At 38.4% G+C, this 19,412-nt stretch overlaps 1 protein-coding gene across 2 annotated transcripts in view; it reads right to left on the reverse strand.

Moving 5' to 3' along the window:
* Positions 1-19,412, reverse strand: part of Lpp (LIM domain containing preferred translocation partner in lipoma) — a 619,705-nt gene that overhangs the window by 223,588 nt on the left and 376,705 nt on the right. For both annotated transcript variants that reach the window (XM_005383241.2, XM_005383243.2), the window contains one exon: positions 13,937-14,617. In XM_005383241.2, coding sequence (XP_005383298.1) covers positions 13,937-14,617 — 681 coding nt within the window. The remainder of the gene's footprint in view (positions 1-13,936; positions 14,618-19,412) is intronic.

Here is a 19,412-nt window from a genome sequence, read left to right on the forward strand (position 1 = left end):
TAGCTGACCATTGTAAGCCAAACTTGTAATTCCTTGTACATTTGTTTATCTTGTATTATATCTGTTCCTCTAGTAAACCCTGACTGATACACCTGTATATCTAGTCAACTTTTTTTGGAAAAATTACTCATGTATATTTAGATGCGTTAATTATATAAACAGTACGGCTCCAATACGTTGTTCCCAACCAAGGAGAACTGGTTGGAATGCAGATTACGAGGTACAGAGAAAGTTTTTAAGATGCCCCAGTGTGAGCACTGGGAAAGGAGGTTGCTACTGAGGTACACTACTGGACACTTCCATGAAGATACTACAGAGTATCACAAAAGTCAGCAGAAGACAGAGGGCACACATGGGTGGAGAAAGTGGGGTGGAGAAAAGTCATGACAATGGCAAGAGCACAGGTCCGGGTGATCATGCAAGCAGGAAGTCTTGGAGAAAAGATGCTATTAATGTCTTCTTATTGGTTACATGATGTTGTCATCAGGGGCGATTACTGGCTGAGAAGACCAACAGAATTCCCAGTATGCTTGGAATAGCACTCCCATTAACCCGCTGACCTCATCATAAAGATAGAAACTGAAAAACCTTCATCCTCCATCCAGGTCCATGCCATTCCCAACTTCAGAGGATGCAATTTTTTTTTGTTTTGTTTTGTTTTTGGTTTGGGTTTTGGTTTTTTTTTCCGGTACCGGGAACCAAACTCACAACCTTGCGCTTGGCAGGCAGGCGCTGTGCCGCTGAGCTAAATCCCCAGCCCCCAGAGGATGCAATTTTTAATGGCTCACATGACCTGGAAAATAGTGCTGCCATGCTACATTTCTGCAAGAGTAATTAAAATCTGAAGATTTTTTAAAACTTCTAATTCGTGCCCCAAATGCAATTCTTGAATCACGATTGCTTTCACAAAGGCTTGTCTTAGAAAACATTTCCAGGCACTGATGAGAGAACGAGTACTCTATAGTCTATGTTTTCACATTCATCCAACAAGTATACTCTTCCACTAACCTTATAGGTGGATGCTGAGATCCTGCTTAATTCATGAGTGTAGGAATTTGGGGATATAAGCTCTAGGATTATGATCATTCATACTTGGACATTTCTTAATATCAAAGCTCTTGTATTTACAGATAAGGTTCAGAAGCTCATTTCTTTGATAGTCATAAGGAAAACCACTGGTACATCAGAAGTTAACAGATCTTTCATTATTCACTTCGGTCTCACACAGTTGCTGGGGTCATCTCAACACAAAATCAGAGCACAGCTCTCCTTCACTAAAAGCACTCCAGTAGATTTGCATCTCACTTAAAATGAATGAAAACCTACTTACCAGGGCCTGTATCTTAGCTCTCCATTATTACATTCTATTCTCCTCCACTGACTGTTGCAGCCACCCTGACTTTCCTTTTATTCTTGTAAACACCAACTTCAGAGGACTCATCCTTGTTGTCCTTGACTAGGAATATTCTTCATTCAGGTCTTACAAGAGTTGGCTCTTTACATCATTAAAGTTTTGGCTCAGATGGCATCTCTTCAAAGACTTTCCCTGAGTAGGCTACCTGAATCAGTCACAATCTAATTATTAAAACGTTTTTATGATGATTCAGAGTAAGGAAAACTGCCTGAAATTATGCCCTGTTGTCTCTCTCTGGAAAACACTATTAGAATATAAAGCATTTTTTCCTGATTGATGTCTGTTTTATTGGATTTTCCAAAGAACTAGATCTGTTGATTATTTACTTTTTCTTTTTTATTTTAAAAAATGTTTTGACATTTCTTAGTACACATTTGCAGTACATAAGGATTGCACTCACCACACAAAATTGGTACTTGTACACAACAAATTTAAATTCTTTTCCCCTTCTCTCCATGCCCTTTTTATTTTTTTAGCATCAGATTCATTTAACTGTATGAAGTTAATTATCATATACGGAGGTTTAAAACTAGACTAAAAGGACAAGGAATATATAACACATGTAAGACAGTTGTCTTAAGTCAAGGTCACTTTTAGATACCTTGTCTATGTTGGCATGTAAGTTTCAAGAACACAGTTTTATCAAGACAATGAATATAACCAAAGCACTGACAAATAGGAGTTGAATATACTTTTTTAAACGAATGATCACATGAAACATGTGCTGGCATCTAATAAAATTGTTCTGTTTAGTTGTAACATTCGACTTTGTTTATATTTATGAAAGTTCATAAAACAGTTTCTGGATTGGGCAAACTACTTCATATTTCCAAGTACCAATCTCTTTACCTGAGAAATGAAAATTGTAACAATATCTACCTGAAGGTGCTAATGAGAAGACTATGTGAGCTGATCCATGCTTAGCACAATACCTGATAAAAATCATCCACATTGAACAAGACCATCTATCACTGAAATTTTTAGTCTCAATTATGAGCCAAAGCCTTGCTAAGGACGAGAATAATTGACATCTGTCATCACGTTTGAGGTCATGATTTTTCTTGTAGCTGGGAACTGGAACTCACAGCACAGAGGGCTCAAGGGAGGGCTGGATGCTTCGGTAGCAGAATATGGGTGAAAACAAAATGGGGGAAATCATACATGAAGTGGATGCCATGTACAGTGGAGCACGAGGGCTTTGTATTCTTATCCATGTAGCAAAAGCCACTGTCACACCACTGCAGTTGTTTGGATAAACTGTTCTCAGAGTGGACGATTCTGATACTAGCACTTGCTCACTCATTAATTGCATCTTTTCTGAGAGCTGACTACTTGCCAGGTATTGTTTGCTACATAGCAGTTAAAAGAAAAGCCAGAGTTTCCTGCTCTTGTGACCCTTACCTTCTAGCAGAAAGGAATAAAGAACGAATTATTCAACTATATAACATGTTAGCGCAGTACTGGCTTTTCCTCAGCCTAAGATGAAAAGCCATGGGAAGGTTAGGAGCAGGACACTGAAATAATATGACTTACACAGGATGACCCTGGGATGAGAAAGAAGGGTCAGAAGAGGATGAGAATGGAAGGCACAGAGGAAAAGGAAGCAGATGTGATAAGGAGGTGAGCTGGGATGCAGCTCAATCCAGGGTACAGGCAGTGATGAAGATAGAAGTGGTCAGATTTTAACTACATTTAAAGAAAGATGAAAACATCTGCTATGTGAAAGAGGTAAGAATGAACTTGTGCTGCAGATCTGTGGTCCTATAAGAGCTAGATGACCAGTTTTGGACAGGACAATAACTTGTGCAACAGGGGCAGGCGTGGGGTGGAGATTGGGAAGTAATATTTCCATCAATAGCCCCTGGTGATGAAATCAACTTTATTGTGTGAGGCTAGATGGAGCCAAAAAAGTCTCCAACAGACCACAGAAAAAGACAGAAGCACTACAAAGATGTAGGCTGGAAAATCAACTGTAGTGACAAAAATAGACTGCACTTAAATGAAGATTAATCTGTTAGTAATATAAACTGGCACGGGAAGGGCAAAAGAAACCAAGAACATCGCTAGACGCACTGAGAATTAAAAAACAAATCTGGTAAAAACATTAAAATGCTCATAAGAAGTTCACAGATTCATACCAATTTACTTAATAATTAATTTAATTATTCATTTAGGAGAGCATGGTGCATTAAAGGTATTATGTTAGGTCCTCACAACATAAAATTCAATAGGTATGGCTTTTATTCCTGAAGAGCCAGGTTTCTGTTCAGACAGATGGACATAAAACTCGATTAAAACCTAATGAGTTTAGAAGATGTAAAGAAACTTGGACCCTCATGCACCGCTGGTGGGAACGTATGTTACTGCTTTGGAATGAACTCTAGAAGCCCTCAAACACTGAATATTACAGTACCATCACACAGCAGTTCCACTACCAGGCCTATCATCAGGACAACTAAAAACACATTTCCAGAGAAAACTTCTACTCAAACACTAACAGAATAGCTAAACAGTAGGAAAACCTCAAATGCCATCAACTTATTAAAGGATAAACGTAATGTAGCATATCCACATAATAAATATTATTTGACAATAAAAAGAATCAGAGTACACTTACATACTAACACTTGGATAGAACTAGAAAACGTTAGTTTAAAGAATCCAGTAACATAAGGCCATATACTGGTATGATTTCAAACTGTCTGGAATTGGTAAATATATAGACATCACATGTGAGTAGTTATCTATAGTTGGAGAGTTTGGGGAAAATGGAAAGTGACCGCTAATGGACACAGGGCTTCTTTCTGAGCTGAGGGAATTGTGATGATGGCTTTATGACTGTTAGGACATGGAAAATTAACCATACATTTTAAAAGCATAAATTTTGTTAAATGCAAATTATCTCAGTAATGTATTACATAAGAAAATACCCAATAGAGTGCATGTTTTGGTTACTTTTTCTCTTGTTGCTGAGACCAAATACCCCATGTCCCAAATTAAAGAGGAAAAGGCTTATTTAGCTCACAGTCTGTGGAAGTTTTAGTCAGCAATCAGCTGGCTGCAAGGCAGGGTAGCATGGCAGAGAAGCAACAATTCATGGCAGCAGAAGACAGCAAAAGCAACAAGAGCACAAGGGGAGGAGAGGGGAAAAGCGGGGAGCAAGCCTCTTTCCCTACCTGATATTACATGCAGACTACTCGCCCCAGGGCAGTTATAGCACTCACACCCATGAATCAGTCATAAACTCTGGAAGCCCACTCCCATGACAGCATGAATCAGTCATAAACTCTGGAAGCCCACTCCCATGACAGCATGATGCTTTGGGGGGACATCCAGACACAAACCATAACAGTGCATACATATTATAATAAATTTTAAAAAGCTATGAGAAATATTGCAACACACACCAGTTCAGGATTCAAGATCTACTAGATAACCTGGAACAGTTAAGGGACGTTCAAGAAATTTTAATGCAAATCTAGACTTTGAAAAGTGCTTCCCATATTTTACATAAGGAGTTGGGAAACTTTTTCCGCACAGAGCATGTACAACATATATTGAGCTTTACAAGCCATATAGTTTCTGTAGCCCCCTCTAATCTTTTAGTGTGGGAAGATCCAGAAATAACACATACTAGCTGAAAATGGATGAGTTTCCATTAAGCATTGCTTACAAAAGCAAATAGCCATTGAGAGTGGCCTATAGTCTGCGGAGCCATGGTCCACACTGCCCAGGCTGCCTTCCTGTAATCTCCAATTCTCATTTTCCTGTCCTTGCAGAGACCACCAGCACAACTGCTTCCTATAGAGACTACAAGACAAATCTGTATATTCTTTGGATGCAGTGGGTAACGGGATTAAAAACAGGGTTTCCTAGGCATGGATAATGGCACATAAATCAGTTATATCAGTGCTTTGAGAAGCTGAGACAGGAAGACTGAAAGTCAAACTCAGCCTGGGCAATTTAGCAAGATGCTTTCTCAAAATTTTTTTTAAAATGTGCAAAAGGTATGAGAATATACCTCAGGAAAGGCTGTGGGTTCAATCTCCAGGACCACCAAAAAAAAAAGTAGGGGCTTGTTTCCTCTGGGAAACTTTATGATTGAAACACCATACTCTATAATTTGGGGCTGACCTGTCCTACCAATACTTGCATGTTTAAGACTTGGTCCACAGTTTACTGCTAATGAGTGCTAAAGGCTCTGGAGCCTAGGGGAGGTCTTTAGGTCATTGGAGACACTCCCTAGCAAGAGGCTGTGAAACCTGCTCTCTTCCTCCTTTCTTTTTCTTATCTTGGCCATGAGGTGACCAGCTTTGCTCTGTTCTGTGGTCCCTCCCATGATGCGCATGGACTGTCTCATGCCAGTGAGGCAAAAGCAATGAAGCAAATCCCCATGGACTGAAACCTCCAAAACTATGAGGAAAGTAAACCTGGCTTCTATAAGGTGATTGTATCAAGTATTTGTTAAATTTACAGAAAGCTGAATAACATAGCATCCAAGTGGATGCTGACGATGGCATTTGCACACCACAAAAAATGAGAAATAGGTAATGGGTAGATCTATAAATAGTATAACAAGCACACCTGTCCCTTATTCTTTCATTTCACAATAGTGCTTAAATGCACATCAGAAAGAATGTTTCTATAGTTGAGGAGATATAAATACATCAAATATTTATAGAGACTGAATCAAAAAGGGCCTATTTTCTTAAATTTAAATTTAGGGTATAATTTCAACTCCTTATCTCTTGATATAATCTTGACTGAGTCTTGAGTTATGAGTAATGTTTAAAAATGCTAAATTTTAGAAATACAACTCACAGAAAGGAAAGAACACTAGGCTGATCTTAGGGAGAAAACCTAAGTTTTGAGTCTCTGGTGTTTGGTGTCAGTGGGATACTAGAAACAGTACCTCTGAATATATGGAATTTTCACCATATATGAAAGTGTTTGGTAAGTGTATAAGAGATTATAAAAATGTTATAAAAATGTAATATAATGTCACATAAAACATATTGTTATACATTTAAAACATGTAAAATTTTAAGTAAGCAATCTTCTGAAATAAACCTAACTGTATTTTTTAAAGAACATTTCTTGAATTCCAAGGATGAAAGAGAGCAAACACCATATTATTTCCTAAGAATATTTCAAAAAGTTGGATTTTCCATCCTTCAGAAAACAAGAGATAAAATAACAAGAACATTTTTGTTAGTGGGCCAATGACTTTTGAAAATGAACATTTAACATTCACTATTGGAAATCTCCTAATACTCTAGAAGCAAAGTATTTCAAAGCATTCATATTCACTACTGATGATTCTACATCAATCGTGGTAAAATATCAGTTGCTGCAGAAAAGATCAACTATACTCTTTTCCCTGAAATAGGAAAGTATGAGTGTTTAGAGATGACAAGAAGGAAATGTGATGCCCAAAGGGATATAGCAATAAGTCAGGTAGTTACAATAAAACAAAACAACAAATTCAAAGTGATGAACGTTTTCTCTTTTTGAGAACCAAAAAGAATCACACATTACCAGAATCTTCCGTTAAAATGATTTATTTTAAAAAAAAAAAACAAACATTAAAGACCTGGGATATGTTAACTACCTCAACACATATATGATAAAGTTTGGATGAATAAATACCAGTGACAGACTATTTCTTAGCGTACAAAGAAACATTTAAAATCAGGAAGGTGGGAGAGAATGTGACAGTGTCAGAATCACAGAGGACCTAAGATGAAGTCTTTTCACAGGAAAAACTGTAGACTAGGAGCCATATTCCATTACTAAAGAGGCCTTACAGAAGAGAATACAGGTGCATGAATCAAGTAGGCAAGTTCAACTTGGCAATAGTCATTATTACACCTCTTAGAGATCACTTACTCCTGACCTAACCTGCCTGAAACTATCCTGAAGCAACGTGGCAAAGAGCTGAGTGATACAGAAATCAGACTTAGTTTTCCACTCAAGTGTGCCACTTGTCAATGACACACGTCTTTCAGCTTAGATAGCACCTCAGAGCTCAGATTTCTCGACCACAGCGAATGATTCTAAGAGTTGCTTCCACGTCTGACAGTCTCACTAGGTCAGCCAAAGGGGCAGTTAAGTGTTTCTTATGTGTTTCAATTTACATCCTGCAAACATGTAGAATACAATTTTTTTTTTTTTTTTTTTTTTCTTTTTTTTTTAAAAAAACCCACAGCCCTTTATTTTCCCCGGGTGGGCCCTAAGCAAAATCCCCAGCCCCTTACAATTTTGTCAATCACGCAGCTGATCCTTCATGCACAGGAAGGTAATGCATAGACTCTTATCCATAAAGGAAATAGAACATCCAATCAGTAATTTGCAGATGAAATGATCAGGTAGAAAAGCTTAAGGAATCTTAATCAAGATAGTAAAATAAGTTTAACAAAGTCACAGGATTCAAGTCTAATATATAAAAATCATTTATATTTCTATAGGCTGATAATATTCCAAACTGAAGTTTTAAAATGCCATTAACAACAGAATCCAAAAATATGAAATGCTTAGGGATAACTTTAATGAAATGTATATTATTATATCAACAATAATAAGTTAAAAGAAACTAATAGAGAGTGAAATACTATCCACCTACTTTGCATATTGGGTTGATAATATGACAATGCTTGTGTTATTGAGGTCACTAAATCCATTGGATGGAATACATCCAATGGATTAGATTTTTTGCTAAAACATCTGCTATATTCTGAAGCAGGGGGGCTGGGGATTTAGCTCAGTGGCACAGTGCCTGCTTAGCAAGCATGAGGTCATGAGTTTGATTCCTGGTACTGGAAAAAAAAAAAGAAATCCTGAAGCAGGAATTATTATTTATTTTAGAAGAATAAAAGAAATTTCTTTACACAGTTGTATTAAACAACAATGTATTATGTATAATGTTAGTTACTCTGGGGATGCAAAGTTTTAAGATAGCACCTATATCACCTAAAGTGAGAGTCTTCTACATGCCAGGGCATTTTTTTTTGGAAACACTTACCTAAATATTTCTAGTATAATAAAAGTATGAAAACTTCCAGAAGGATGAAATAATTTGCAATTAGATTTTAAGAAGAAGATAAATCTTCTTGAAAGAGATACTCAAAGGGAAAGATAAACCTAGGAAGTCCATTGGGAGTTTCAACATATTCAATAACTGAGTGAGGAAAACTTCTTTTCTTTGCTTTCCTTTTTTCTTTTCTTTCTTTCTTCCTTCTCTCTTTCTCTTTCTTTTTTCTTTCTTTTTTCTTTCTTCTTTCTTTCTTTTTCTTTCTTTCTTTCTTCTTTCTTTCTTCTTTCTTTCTTTCTTTCTTTCTTTCTTTCTTTCTTTCTTTCTTTCTTTCTTTCTTTCTTTTCTTTCTCCTCTCTCTCTTGGTCTCTCCTCTTCTTCCCTCTCCCTCTCTTCTCTTTTTCATCTGCCATTTTTTCCTCTTTCTTGTCCTCCTTCCTCTTCTTTTTCTGCTCTATTCCAGGGATAGTAATATACCGCATAGTACAGGCAAGCCCTGGGGATGTGGCACTGGGGATTGAATCCAGGACCTGAGCTTCATCCACAACCCCTTTTTTTATTTAGAGATTGGCTCTTGCTAAACCCAGGCTTGGCTAGAGCTTGTGGTTCACTTGTCTCAGCCTCCAAAATTGCTGGGAATACAGGGGTGCACCACCACACCCAGTTGTTTGAAAAATTGTTAACATTTGAGAAAAGCAATTACTGACAAGGACAGAGTTGCACCATAAAAAGATTGACCCAGTAGTATGCAGAACATGAATGGGTATGGAGACTGGTTAGAGAAAGAGACATTAAGAGGCTACTTCAGTGGTGAAGTGAGAAATGAGGGCAATTACATGAGAATTAGATAAAAAAATAGTTTTGAGACTTAGTGAAATGAAAAAGATTCTGGGGACAAATAATATATGGGTTAAGGGGACCAGGAAGCCTCACTACAGGGGTTTATTGGGTGTTTCCCCCCTGGGTGCTGATCTCATACACATTGCAGAGCCCTGTACAATGATGCTGATGTGGAGTTTCTGCAACCCAGACACTAAATCATGCAAACATCGGGCGAACTGCCACAGCCAAAGAACAGGGACGATGCTCAGAAGCTCTGACTGGGAGTTGTAGCTCTCCAGGAAGCTGACCTATGGCCTTAGGTAAGAACTCGTGGCTGAGTCTTTGAACCCTGCTCAGTAAGAGATAAAACCTCCATACGTGCTTACTGTGAACATATGTCACACCCATGAAGGGATGTGAAAACCAGAAAGTTCTGTCCAAAGAGGAATCACTAGTATTACTGCCCCTGGCCTGCTCAGGGAATCTCTCGCATTCTCCTTGTTCACACATAAGCGGGTATTAGCAACTGACCTGAGGTGGATGTCAGTATCCATCTCTCTCCGCATCCTAACAACTCTTGTTTTTCATTGCTCTGACTCTAAAGCTGAGATGTTTAGCATAGGGATTACCATAAAGATGGTTCTCTTTCAATTGCCAGCAACTTCCTATAATGCACCAGCTTACATGTTGAACAACTTTAAATATCCCGATTTTAGGGCAATGTACAAAATGCTAGTATATCAACACTCTCAACTGTTTCTTAATCTTATTTTTTTAATCTTAACAAAAATTACAGTCTGGGAGTCCCGTTAGCCATGAGCTCAACAGTTGTCTGAATCACAAAATATTTCCCCCAAACCTCAAATTCCAAGGAAAAGCAATGATCTGTTCTCACTCTGGAGAAAAAACACTTTGTATTACATTTACAGAGAGATAGGGTGTTGATCTTTAGGTTCCTATCGTTCTTAATAATTTTCCAAGGAATTTTAATAAGAAATGCTGTTAGAATTTAGCGTAAGCACCACTCTGAGTGCAGTGAATTTTCTGGCTTTTCTCGGGTACACAGCCCCAGAGCTGGTCTGTACTATGCGGTACATTACTGTCCCTGGAAGAGAACTGAGGCCAGCTACCCTTGACCTGGTTTTATGATAAGGAAATGGCACTAAAGTCGCATTTAAAAGTCCTTAACCAAATATTACATAAAATACACATCCTATTTCACAGGAAAGGCACAGAATTAACACTAAGGTTTCCAAACCAGCACAAAGATTCTTCTGTGTCTTAAAAGGGATTTCCAGTGAGAAGGGAACATTTCTCCCTTCTAAAGACTTGCTTATAACAATATTTTTCAAGGAACTTAACTCAGATGTTATAGGAAATACATTATGGCTTACAGTAGCATGCAAGTTCACGGCTCAGCACATTATGGTAACACAAATATAATCCTTCTTGCTCTTCTTTTATAACACTGCCATGTAGGAAAATTAAAGCAGCTAACCTGAACTATAAGCAAGATGTATTTTTATTTTCTTAAAAAGTTTTTCCTCAGTAAGTTTAATGCCAAATTTCCCAGAAATTCTCAGTGCAATGAAAGAACATTGTTTCAAGACGCAAAGATAACTTTTCCATTGGTCACTATAAAATGAGCAATAAACAAAGCCAGGGGTTGGCAATTATTCAGCCCTTGGAAATTTCCAAGCCCTTTGCAATCATTAATTAATTAGTGAAGACGATGTTTCACTTTACTGAGGTTGAAAGCACGCATACAGAGGTCTGGTGGTTTTCCTCAAATTGAAAGAGGAATGTGCAGGAAGAAACAGGGTAGGAATTAGCAGGAACTCATTCTTCAAACCTGCAGTCATGCCATTAAGCTGCATAAAGCCAAGAGGAAACAGCAGAGTCCTCTGTGTAGAGGTGCAGTTGAGTGCGGCACTGTTCTACTCAAAGATCGACTGTGACAGTGCCCGCCTCATCCGTCAGTGCGCCAACACAAGGAATATGTCCTGGAGCGTTGTCTCTGCCCCCTTTCCCAAAGCACAGACGGATGCTAACTATCAACCTCTAAACGCTTGCTTTAATAATCATAGCAAAAAGGTACATAATTTGATTTTCATTCTTAAAATGCACAGTTGAGTAGGATGTGAAAACACTACGATGATGAAAAGCACACATTTCACAATTTTTAAACTGGCATGGAATCTGCCGATATCTAAGCTCTGGAATAGCGCAATAAATCATTTTGGATAATTATCTTACTCAAATAGAGGCAGCGTAAAATTGCATGACTTCTTGTGAGTGGGTAATAAAAAATCTGTTCCATCACCCTAAGTGGGGTGGTGAGGACAGACCAAATGCTAATAATGCGGCTGAACAGAACGCCTTAGATGCAGGCTTTGCAATGGGCATTCTTGTTCCCTGTCCAGTGGATTGGCTCCAGGACTGTCTAAAGTATTCCGTGTCATCATTGGACAACGGAGCATTTGAAGAGTGGCTCTGTACTCCTCACCAAATAATTCCCTCCACGGAGACATAGTTTTGTTTTCTCTCATGTCTGGTTCCACATGTGGGGTAATAGCACTCACGAGGGACCTCAGAGATCATCTCTGTCTTTCCCTTAGGAGTATCACTGATCCTTCCATGGAGCTTTCTTTGAGCCAAGCAAAAACTGCGTCCCTATTAGAACATAAATATGGAGAGCAACTGTCCCAACTAAACCTTTATTGTAATCATAAATTGCTGCAGTTGTACAAAAGTGAGGTAAAGTGAAATATCAATTTTTTTTTTTTTTACTATTTTCTAAATGGTCTCTCTAGGATAGTCACAAAGGAAAAGCTGTGCAGCTTCATGAGCTCAGACAAACACAAACCATTTTGTATCAAAACGTTTCTTTTCATAAGGAGACCGTAGTAACAGAGGATGCTGCAAAAACCACTTGGAACTGTAACTTGGAATCTTTATGTTGGGAAATGAACTTGGATGGAATACGTTCATGCAGTGGGCACGAATGAGATTGATGGATTCCCTCCCTCTTCACAAGAACCACTAGGGAGCAGCTCTACACCCTTAAGGAACTTGGTGTTCACTTGGAGCTCCACGAATGAAGCACAAACAAACATTTGAGACCCTGTATGGCAGTTCTGTTATAATTTCTGAAACTGATAATCTTGTCAAAAATATGGATCAAGAATAAAAAACACCCCCCCAACCCTCTACTTGAGTCTAGCTCTTAAAATTACCCTTAAGCTAATCAAGGGCTCGCAAATTTCTGCTATATGATAGCTCTACCTAAAAGGAAAGGAGGGTTCAGTTCCAATGCAATGGCTGGATGCTGGTTCTTTCATTTCACTTTTCCCAAGTAATTCTCACAGGTTTCTCTCGCCATGGGGAGAGGGAACAACATTGACTTTGTTCAAGTACTAACGGGAAACCTGAACTGCAGTGAGTGTGGATCCCTAGTGCTATTGTTTAAACTTCGATAATATATTTTACTAATTCAGTATGACCAAAACATTATTTTAATATAAAGGGGTTATCAAAATTATTAGTAAGATACTCTTTCTGGTATTAAGTCTTCAAAATCTAAGGCATATTCCAATGTTAGGACACATCTCAATTTGGATGCTAACTGTTCATTAGAAATACTTGATGGGTATATATAGTTCATAAAATTAACAGTGGACAGTATAGCTTAATATAACCAAATTGTTCCAAGTCAATGTAAATGTTTTCCTAACAGAATCATACATAACAGTGTCTCAATTTTACATACATATTAATAAAATTAAAATTTAAAGAGTGGACTGTGTAATATTATTTTACATGTAGTCAGAGGAAGTAACTGACTGTGTTGACTTAAAAGGCATCCATATAGTACCGATAATTAAACCAAACCCCACAAGGAAACCATCACTCATTTGAATTTTCAGATGGTGCTTAATAGGGTCAAAGGTGGAAAAAGAATTGTCTTACTGGGGAATCAGTACACAAACAAACAAGGAGCAACAAACAAGTCCCATTACACTGCAACCCTTTCCCAAGGGAAAATGACCGGGGTGTCTGCATTACCTTGATTCTCTGGGCATCCCTTGTCTCCTAAATCTTTGGCCACTTGTTCTACCCTAGCAAGAATACAGTACTAACACTGCTTGAGTTCTGACCACTTTGAAATGGGCACAGCTTGACAGCAGCTCACTTGAGGAGTACCTTGCACACCTGTCACTTATACTTGTGGAAATGATTTGTATCTGCTAAAGCGTAAGATGTTGCGTTCTTGTTCAGTATCTAAGCCAATGCAATATGTATGAGAAGTTTCTTCTCCTTGCTGGGATGCTCTGACCAATAGGATGCATCAGCTGGAAGAGAAATTATTTTCCCTCCCTTCCCCAGAACGGATTTTCTTGATATACTAGGGATCATATGGCTTGTTGGAAGAAAATTTTTCAAAATTGAGCAAGGAGTTGCACTTGACAATAAACAGTAGCTGTGTTAGTAATGTATCTTCAAATAGGATCTGCATTTTAACCTACTTCACTCATTTTTCCTGGAGTTGTATTTGTTAACAAAGCAAAAGAGAAGCACGTGCAGTCTGCCCTTAGCTTTGCTTTCTGGGAAAGGCAGGCTAAGGTAAGGTAAATCCTCTGCCTCCCCCGATATGCTGATGAGCGTCTTACCTTCTGCTGCAGCGGTGGTCCACTAGAAGCTGCAACAGGATCTGTGATGTAGGTCTTCTTAGGACCAGTGGCTGGATACACGCCAGTAGGGTTCTGGTTCCCAGCCACAGGCGGGGTGTACCCTGGTTCTCGCTTCCAGGTATTTGGGTGACTTTGTTGACCATAGGCAGGATCGGAGTCATTTCTGCCCCCATACCCTGGCCCTGCTGCGTAATAGGGATCATAATAGCGTCCTTGGTTGGGGGCATAACCATATGTGGGCTCAGGCTGAAGTCCTGGTGGTGGAACATACCCATAATCTGTGCCTCCTCTGGTTGAAGGAGGTGGGCCCTGCCCAGAGACAGGAACTGGATGAGTGTTATAGCTATGGGGCCCAGGGCCATACGTTTGTCCCGATGAAGGGCCAGCCGTGTAGTGAGGGCTGGGCTGGGCTGACTTCACTTGCACATTGAAGGTAGGCCTTGAAGGGGTGGATGCTGTGGTGTAGGAAGCCGGGACTGGCTGAGGCTGAGGTTTGAGAGTTCCAATTGGGGCCACAGGGATGGGTCCAGCCTGGGCCGAAGCCTGAGGTTTCATCGTAGACTTTTTGGTTGCCGTTAGAGGGGGTTGGTTTGGTATGACCATTCTTTTATGTCCTGTGACAGGGGTGGCGACTGGAGGAGCAGTTGAAGTAGTATTGCCCTAGAGTAGAAAACAAGGAGAGAAAAGATGATTATCACTGATGAAACAAAATTAAAATATACTAATGAACAATGCTAATAACAGCTAATTATTATTTATGTATTAATATGGTAAATAAAAATGAGACACGGATCTGCCCTAAAAGGGAAAGACTAACATAGAAATAAGTTGCATGTCTATGCAGACAAATAAACAAGTGTAGAAGAAAATTAAAGAGAAAAATCTATTTCCAACAGTATCAAAAAAAAAAAAAATTCCTAGTTTAAGATAAAACTTAAACTATACTGGTGATATATGTGTATGCTGAAAACCATAAAACAGTGAATGAAAAACCTCCTTTCCCCACAAGTGGAAAAGTGTCTATTTTCATAGAATGGTAGACATGGTGTTGATTAAAAAAAATTCAACTATGAAAATTATCTGCAGATTAGGGCAATGCTTATCAAAATCCCAATAACATTTTTTAGAGAATGAGTATCTAGAAAGAGTAGAATTCTAAAATTCATACAGAATCACAAAAGGGCATTAATAGCTAAAGCTTTATCAGAAAGGAAGAAGAAAGCTTGTGAATGTAACACGAGAACAGAGTATGTAGGTATCACAATTCCTGATTTCAAAACATATTACAAAGCTATAGTAATCCAAGCAATGCCATATTTGCATTAAAAGATACACATATCAATGGAGTAAAATGAAGAACCCCAAAATGATGAATACACACATGTAAATTTGATTGCTTTTTGCCATGGGTGAGAATACACACTGGCAAAAGCACGCTCTTTTCAATGAACAGTGCTGAGAAAAATGGATATCCACAAGCAAAGGAATGAAATTGGACTCTCACCCTACACCCTCAATTAATCTTGCATTAAAGACTTGAAAATATGAAAGACTTAAGACCTGGAACTGAAATATTTGGAAGAGATCTCAGAGATAATGCTTCACTGGCCTTGGTAACAATTTCCTGGATATGACACCAATAGACAACAACACACAAAAATAAATGAGAGCCTCTGTCAAACTAAAACCTCTGTATAACAAAGGAAACAATCAGCAGAGTAGAAAGACAAATGATAAAAAGGCAGATAATATTTAAAGATTGCATATCCATGAAATGGTTAATCTTCAAAACCAGTCAAGGATCCTTAGAACTCAGTAGTAAAAAAAAGAAAGTAAAACCAATAACAACAAAATAAAATCTGGTAAGAAAATAAATTAAGGATTAGAATAGGCATATTTTCTAATAGAAGACACAGTAGTGACCAACGAGTCTACAAAACATGGTAAATGTTACTTAGGATGAAAAATCACAGACAAACACCACACTGAGCTATCATCCCATGATGCCAGGATACCTATTTTTAAAAACAAAGCAAAACAAAACAGAACAGGAAGTTGGAAGCTTCGTACAGTATTGGTGGGGTACAAAATAATGCAAATATTATAGAAGACATTTTGGAGGCCCCTCAAATAATTGAAAATGGAACTAGTGTACCACCCAATAATATCCCTTTTGGGTGTTTAACCAAAACAATTAAAATTAAGATCTCAAAGAGGTATCAGCACACCTATGTTCACAGCAGCAATGTACACAAGAGTCAAGATACAGAAACAAATTATACGCCCATCAACAGATGGAAAAGGGTAAAAAGCATGCTGCATGCTTACAGAGGAATACCACCCAGCCTTCGATCCTAAGGAAAGTCTGCAATATGCAGCAACATGGATGCACCTGGAGGACCTACACACAGACGGAATGGATATGACACCAGTTGTGTGATTTTCTGTGATACAGTCACAGAAAGACAAATGCTGGATGACTTCACCACATAAAGTGTCAAAAATAGTCATTTTAATAGAATCAAGGAGTGAAATGCTAGTTATGATGGTCTCAGTGGAGGCAGAATGGAGAATTCCTAATCAATGGACATAATTTTTTGGTCAAGCAATGTGAATAAACTCTAGAGGCTTGGTGGTCAATAATTTATGATTAACCATAATGCACTATATGCTTAAACTTTTGTTAAAAGAGTAGCAAGACGGGAATGTATGATGTTATCTTGAAATGCACAAAATAGATGTTGTGGTCCTAATCCTAGAGAGAGAATACGCAGGGGGTACATCTCCTCTGCTCTCATTATAGATCAGTTCTCTCACACATGATAAAGTCCTATGGGATAGGGAGATGTCTTCACCCCAGGACACTACTGCCCCCCCTACTTCCCTGCCATTAATCTCACCTGCTGTTGAAGATACTTGGAAAGTGATGAGTGGAAAAATACTACATAAATGACTGTTACAGGAATTCAATTCTCAGAAAGTTACATATGAGTATAATATTGAAATATGCTTGATTTTTGAAGTGAAGTGAAATGATAAAAATTCAAGAATCCTTATAAAAACAAAAATAAAATGGAATGTCCAAAACATGCTTGGAGGGCCGGAGATATAGCTCAGTGGCACAGTGCCTGGCTGGCAAGCTCGATGTTCTGAGTTCAATTCCTGGTACCAAAACATGCTTGGAAATACCAAATCAACCAAAAAATAGAAAAGACTCATTGTGTGAATCTTTAATTCAAATAATTGGATATATGGACTAGGTGAATGCTACTATAGCTCTCTTTAACCATGAAGAAGATAAATAAATATGCTCAAAATGATCCTGTTTTTTTTTTTTTTAATCCTTTCTGTTCCAATGAGGTAAAATTTGTATGACTCCAAGGGGAGAGGAAAATATATATATTCATAATACCGTATGAATTCATATGTTATATACTGTATTATGAATTCTAATCATATATATATATATATTATGAATTCATAATAGAGTTGAGGGAAATCTTCTCATCCTCCACAAAGAACTCTATCTACAAAGGTGACATTTCCGGGGAACAGGTGATGGTTACTGAAATCGTCCTGCCATGCCCTCACTCACAGACCTCAGCAGTGTTCAGACAGTGTGTGGGGGGAATGCACCATGAAGAGACACCTGTGCAAAGCTGACTTCTATGGAGTGAAATCTTTCATTCTTTTCTACTTGCACATTTGATTGGTTCCACTTTTCCAGTGGTGTGACATTGAATATCTGTTCCCGGACAGAATTTACAGCTGTACCCTGCAGGATACCTGTCGTTAGCCTGCTTGGTCAGTCACTGCCCCTATTTATGGTTGAGTTTGTAAATTGCTCAGAATATGAACCCTGGGATTTTGCTGATCTTGAGTTTTCAAAGAAAGAAATTTCATGTCTTCTTTCTTTCAATTCTGTCTCTGTTGACATTTTTAATGACTGACATAGGTGACCAAGAAATACTGAACTTAAAGTTTTTTCTTTTTTCTTTTTTTTTGGTCCAGTTGGACTTTTCCATGCCCTCTGTTATAGAAAGTTGGGTTTTTAACTGGAGTGCTCCTTTAGAAATGTATTCAGCATACATATTTTAGTAATAAACTGGTTAAAGAGGAAAAAGTATATGTTGGTACAACTGGGACTACCCACAAGGAGAAGAAAAGGATGCTCCATCAAGGTAGTAATATTATGCTGTTTGTTAAAGGATAGTTTGTTGAGAGGGAAAGAGAAGAAAAGAAGAAAGAAGAAGGAAGAAGAAGAAGAAGAAGAAGAAGAAGAAGAAGAAGAAGAAGAAGAAGAAGAAGAAGAAGAAGAAGAAGAAGAAGAAGAAGAGGATGAGGAAGAGGAAGAGGAAGAAGAAGAAGAGGATGAGGAAGAGGAAGAAGAGGGAGGAGAGGAGGAGAAGGGGAGAAGAGGAGAAGAAGAACAAGAAGGAAGAAAAAGGAAGAACAAGAAGGAGAAGAAGAAAAGGAAGAAGAGCAGGGGAGAAGGAGAAGAAAAAAGAAGAAAGAGGAGAAGGAAAGAAGAAAAGAAAAGAGGAAAATAAGTAGAGCAAGCAAGCAACAAAGAAAGGAAAGAAGAGAAGAGAAGAGAAGAGAAGAGAAGAGAAGAGAAGAGAAGAGAAGAGAGAAGAGAAGAGAAGAGAAGAGAAGAGAAGAGAAGAGAAGAGAAGAGAAGAGAAGAGAAGAGAAGGGAAGAGAAGAGAAAAGAGAAAAGAGGGATTCAATTTAGAATTAGAAGATCCCTAGGAAACTACAGGTGAGACCAATGATACATAGAAAAAATAACCAACTGTAAGTCAGGATCCCAACAAGAATGATGGTGCACTCAAACTAGGCCTCTCAAAGAGTTGATTTATACAGGTGTTATATACATAGCCTCATTTAGGGGCAGCAAAGCCCTGAGGGAAATAGCAACAATCTGGGTCTAGCCAAACAATAGTTGTCATGTTCCCCACACTTCTTCAATACTGGAAGTGATTTCTCTCAAATGAATTTTAGATCACATTACTTTGTTATGGAAAAGTCATCAACCAGCTAGTGGGAAATCAAATTCACACTTCCTCTTCCACTTCTTAAGAAGGTGGTGTCATGCCTCTCACTCACTGATATTCCTTCCTATCCAGCAAGCCAAGCTTGCTCGTGTCTCAGAGATTACTCCCATGAACTTCCCCAGTTCTCTCAGAATTCTGTGTCTAGTGAATTCTTAGGAACCCTTTCACTCTTACCCTGAGTGTCAAGTCCCTAAGCCAGCTTTTGCCTGCCTCTTCTTGCATAATAGGCACGCTTTACTGCCCCCTTTCTATATGTAGCACGCTTGCAAATGTCTGTACCCACGTCCCTTTTAGAAACAGGTCCCTTGTACTGCATGGCGCTTTGCTAATGGCTTTTTTTTTTTTTTTTTTTTTTTGCTGTAACGATAAATGCAACTGTTTTCTTAATTTGTATTTCT

Source organism: Chinchilla lanigera, unplaced genomic scaffold (assembly GCF_000276665.1).
Source record: "Chinchilla lanigera isolate Chin_1 unplaced genomic scaffold, ChiLan1.0 scaffold00019, whole genome shotgun sequence".
Classification (NCBI taxonomy): Eukaryota; Metazoa; Chordata; class Mammalia; order Rodentia; family Chinchillidae; genus Chinchilla; species Chinchilla lanigera.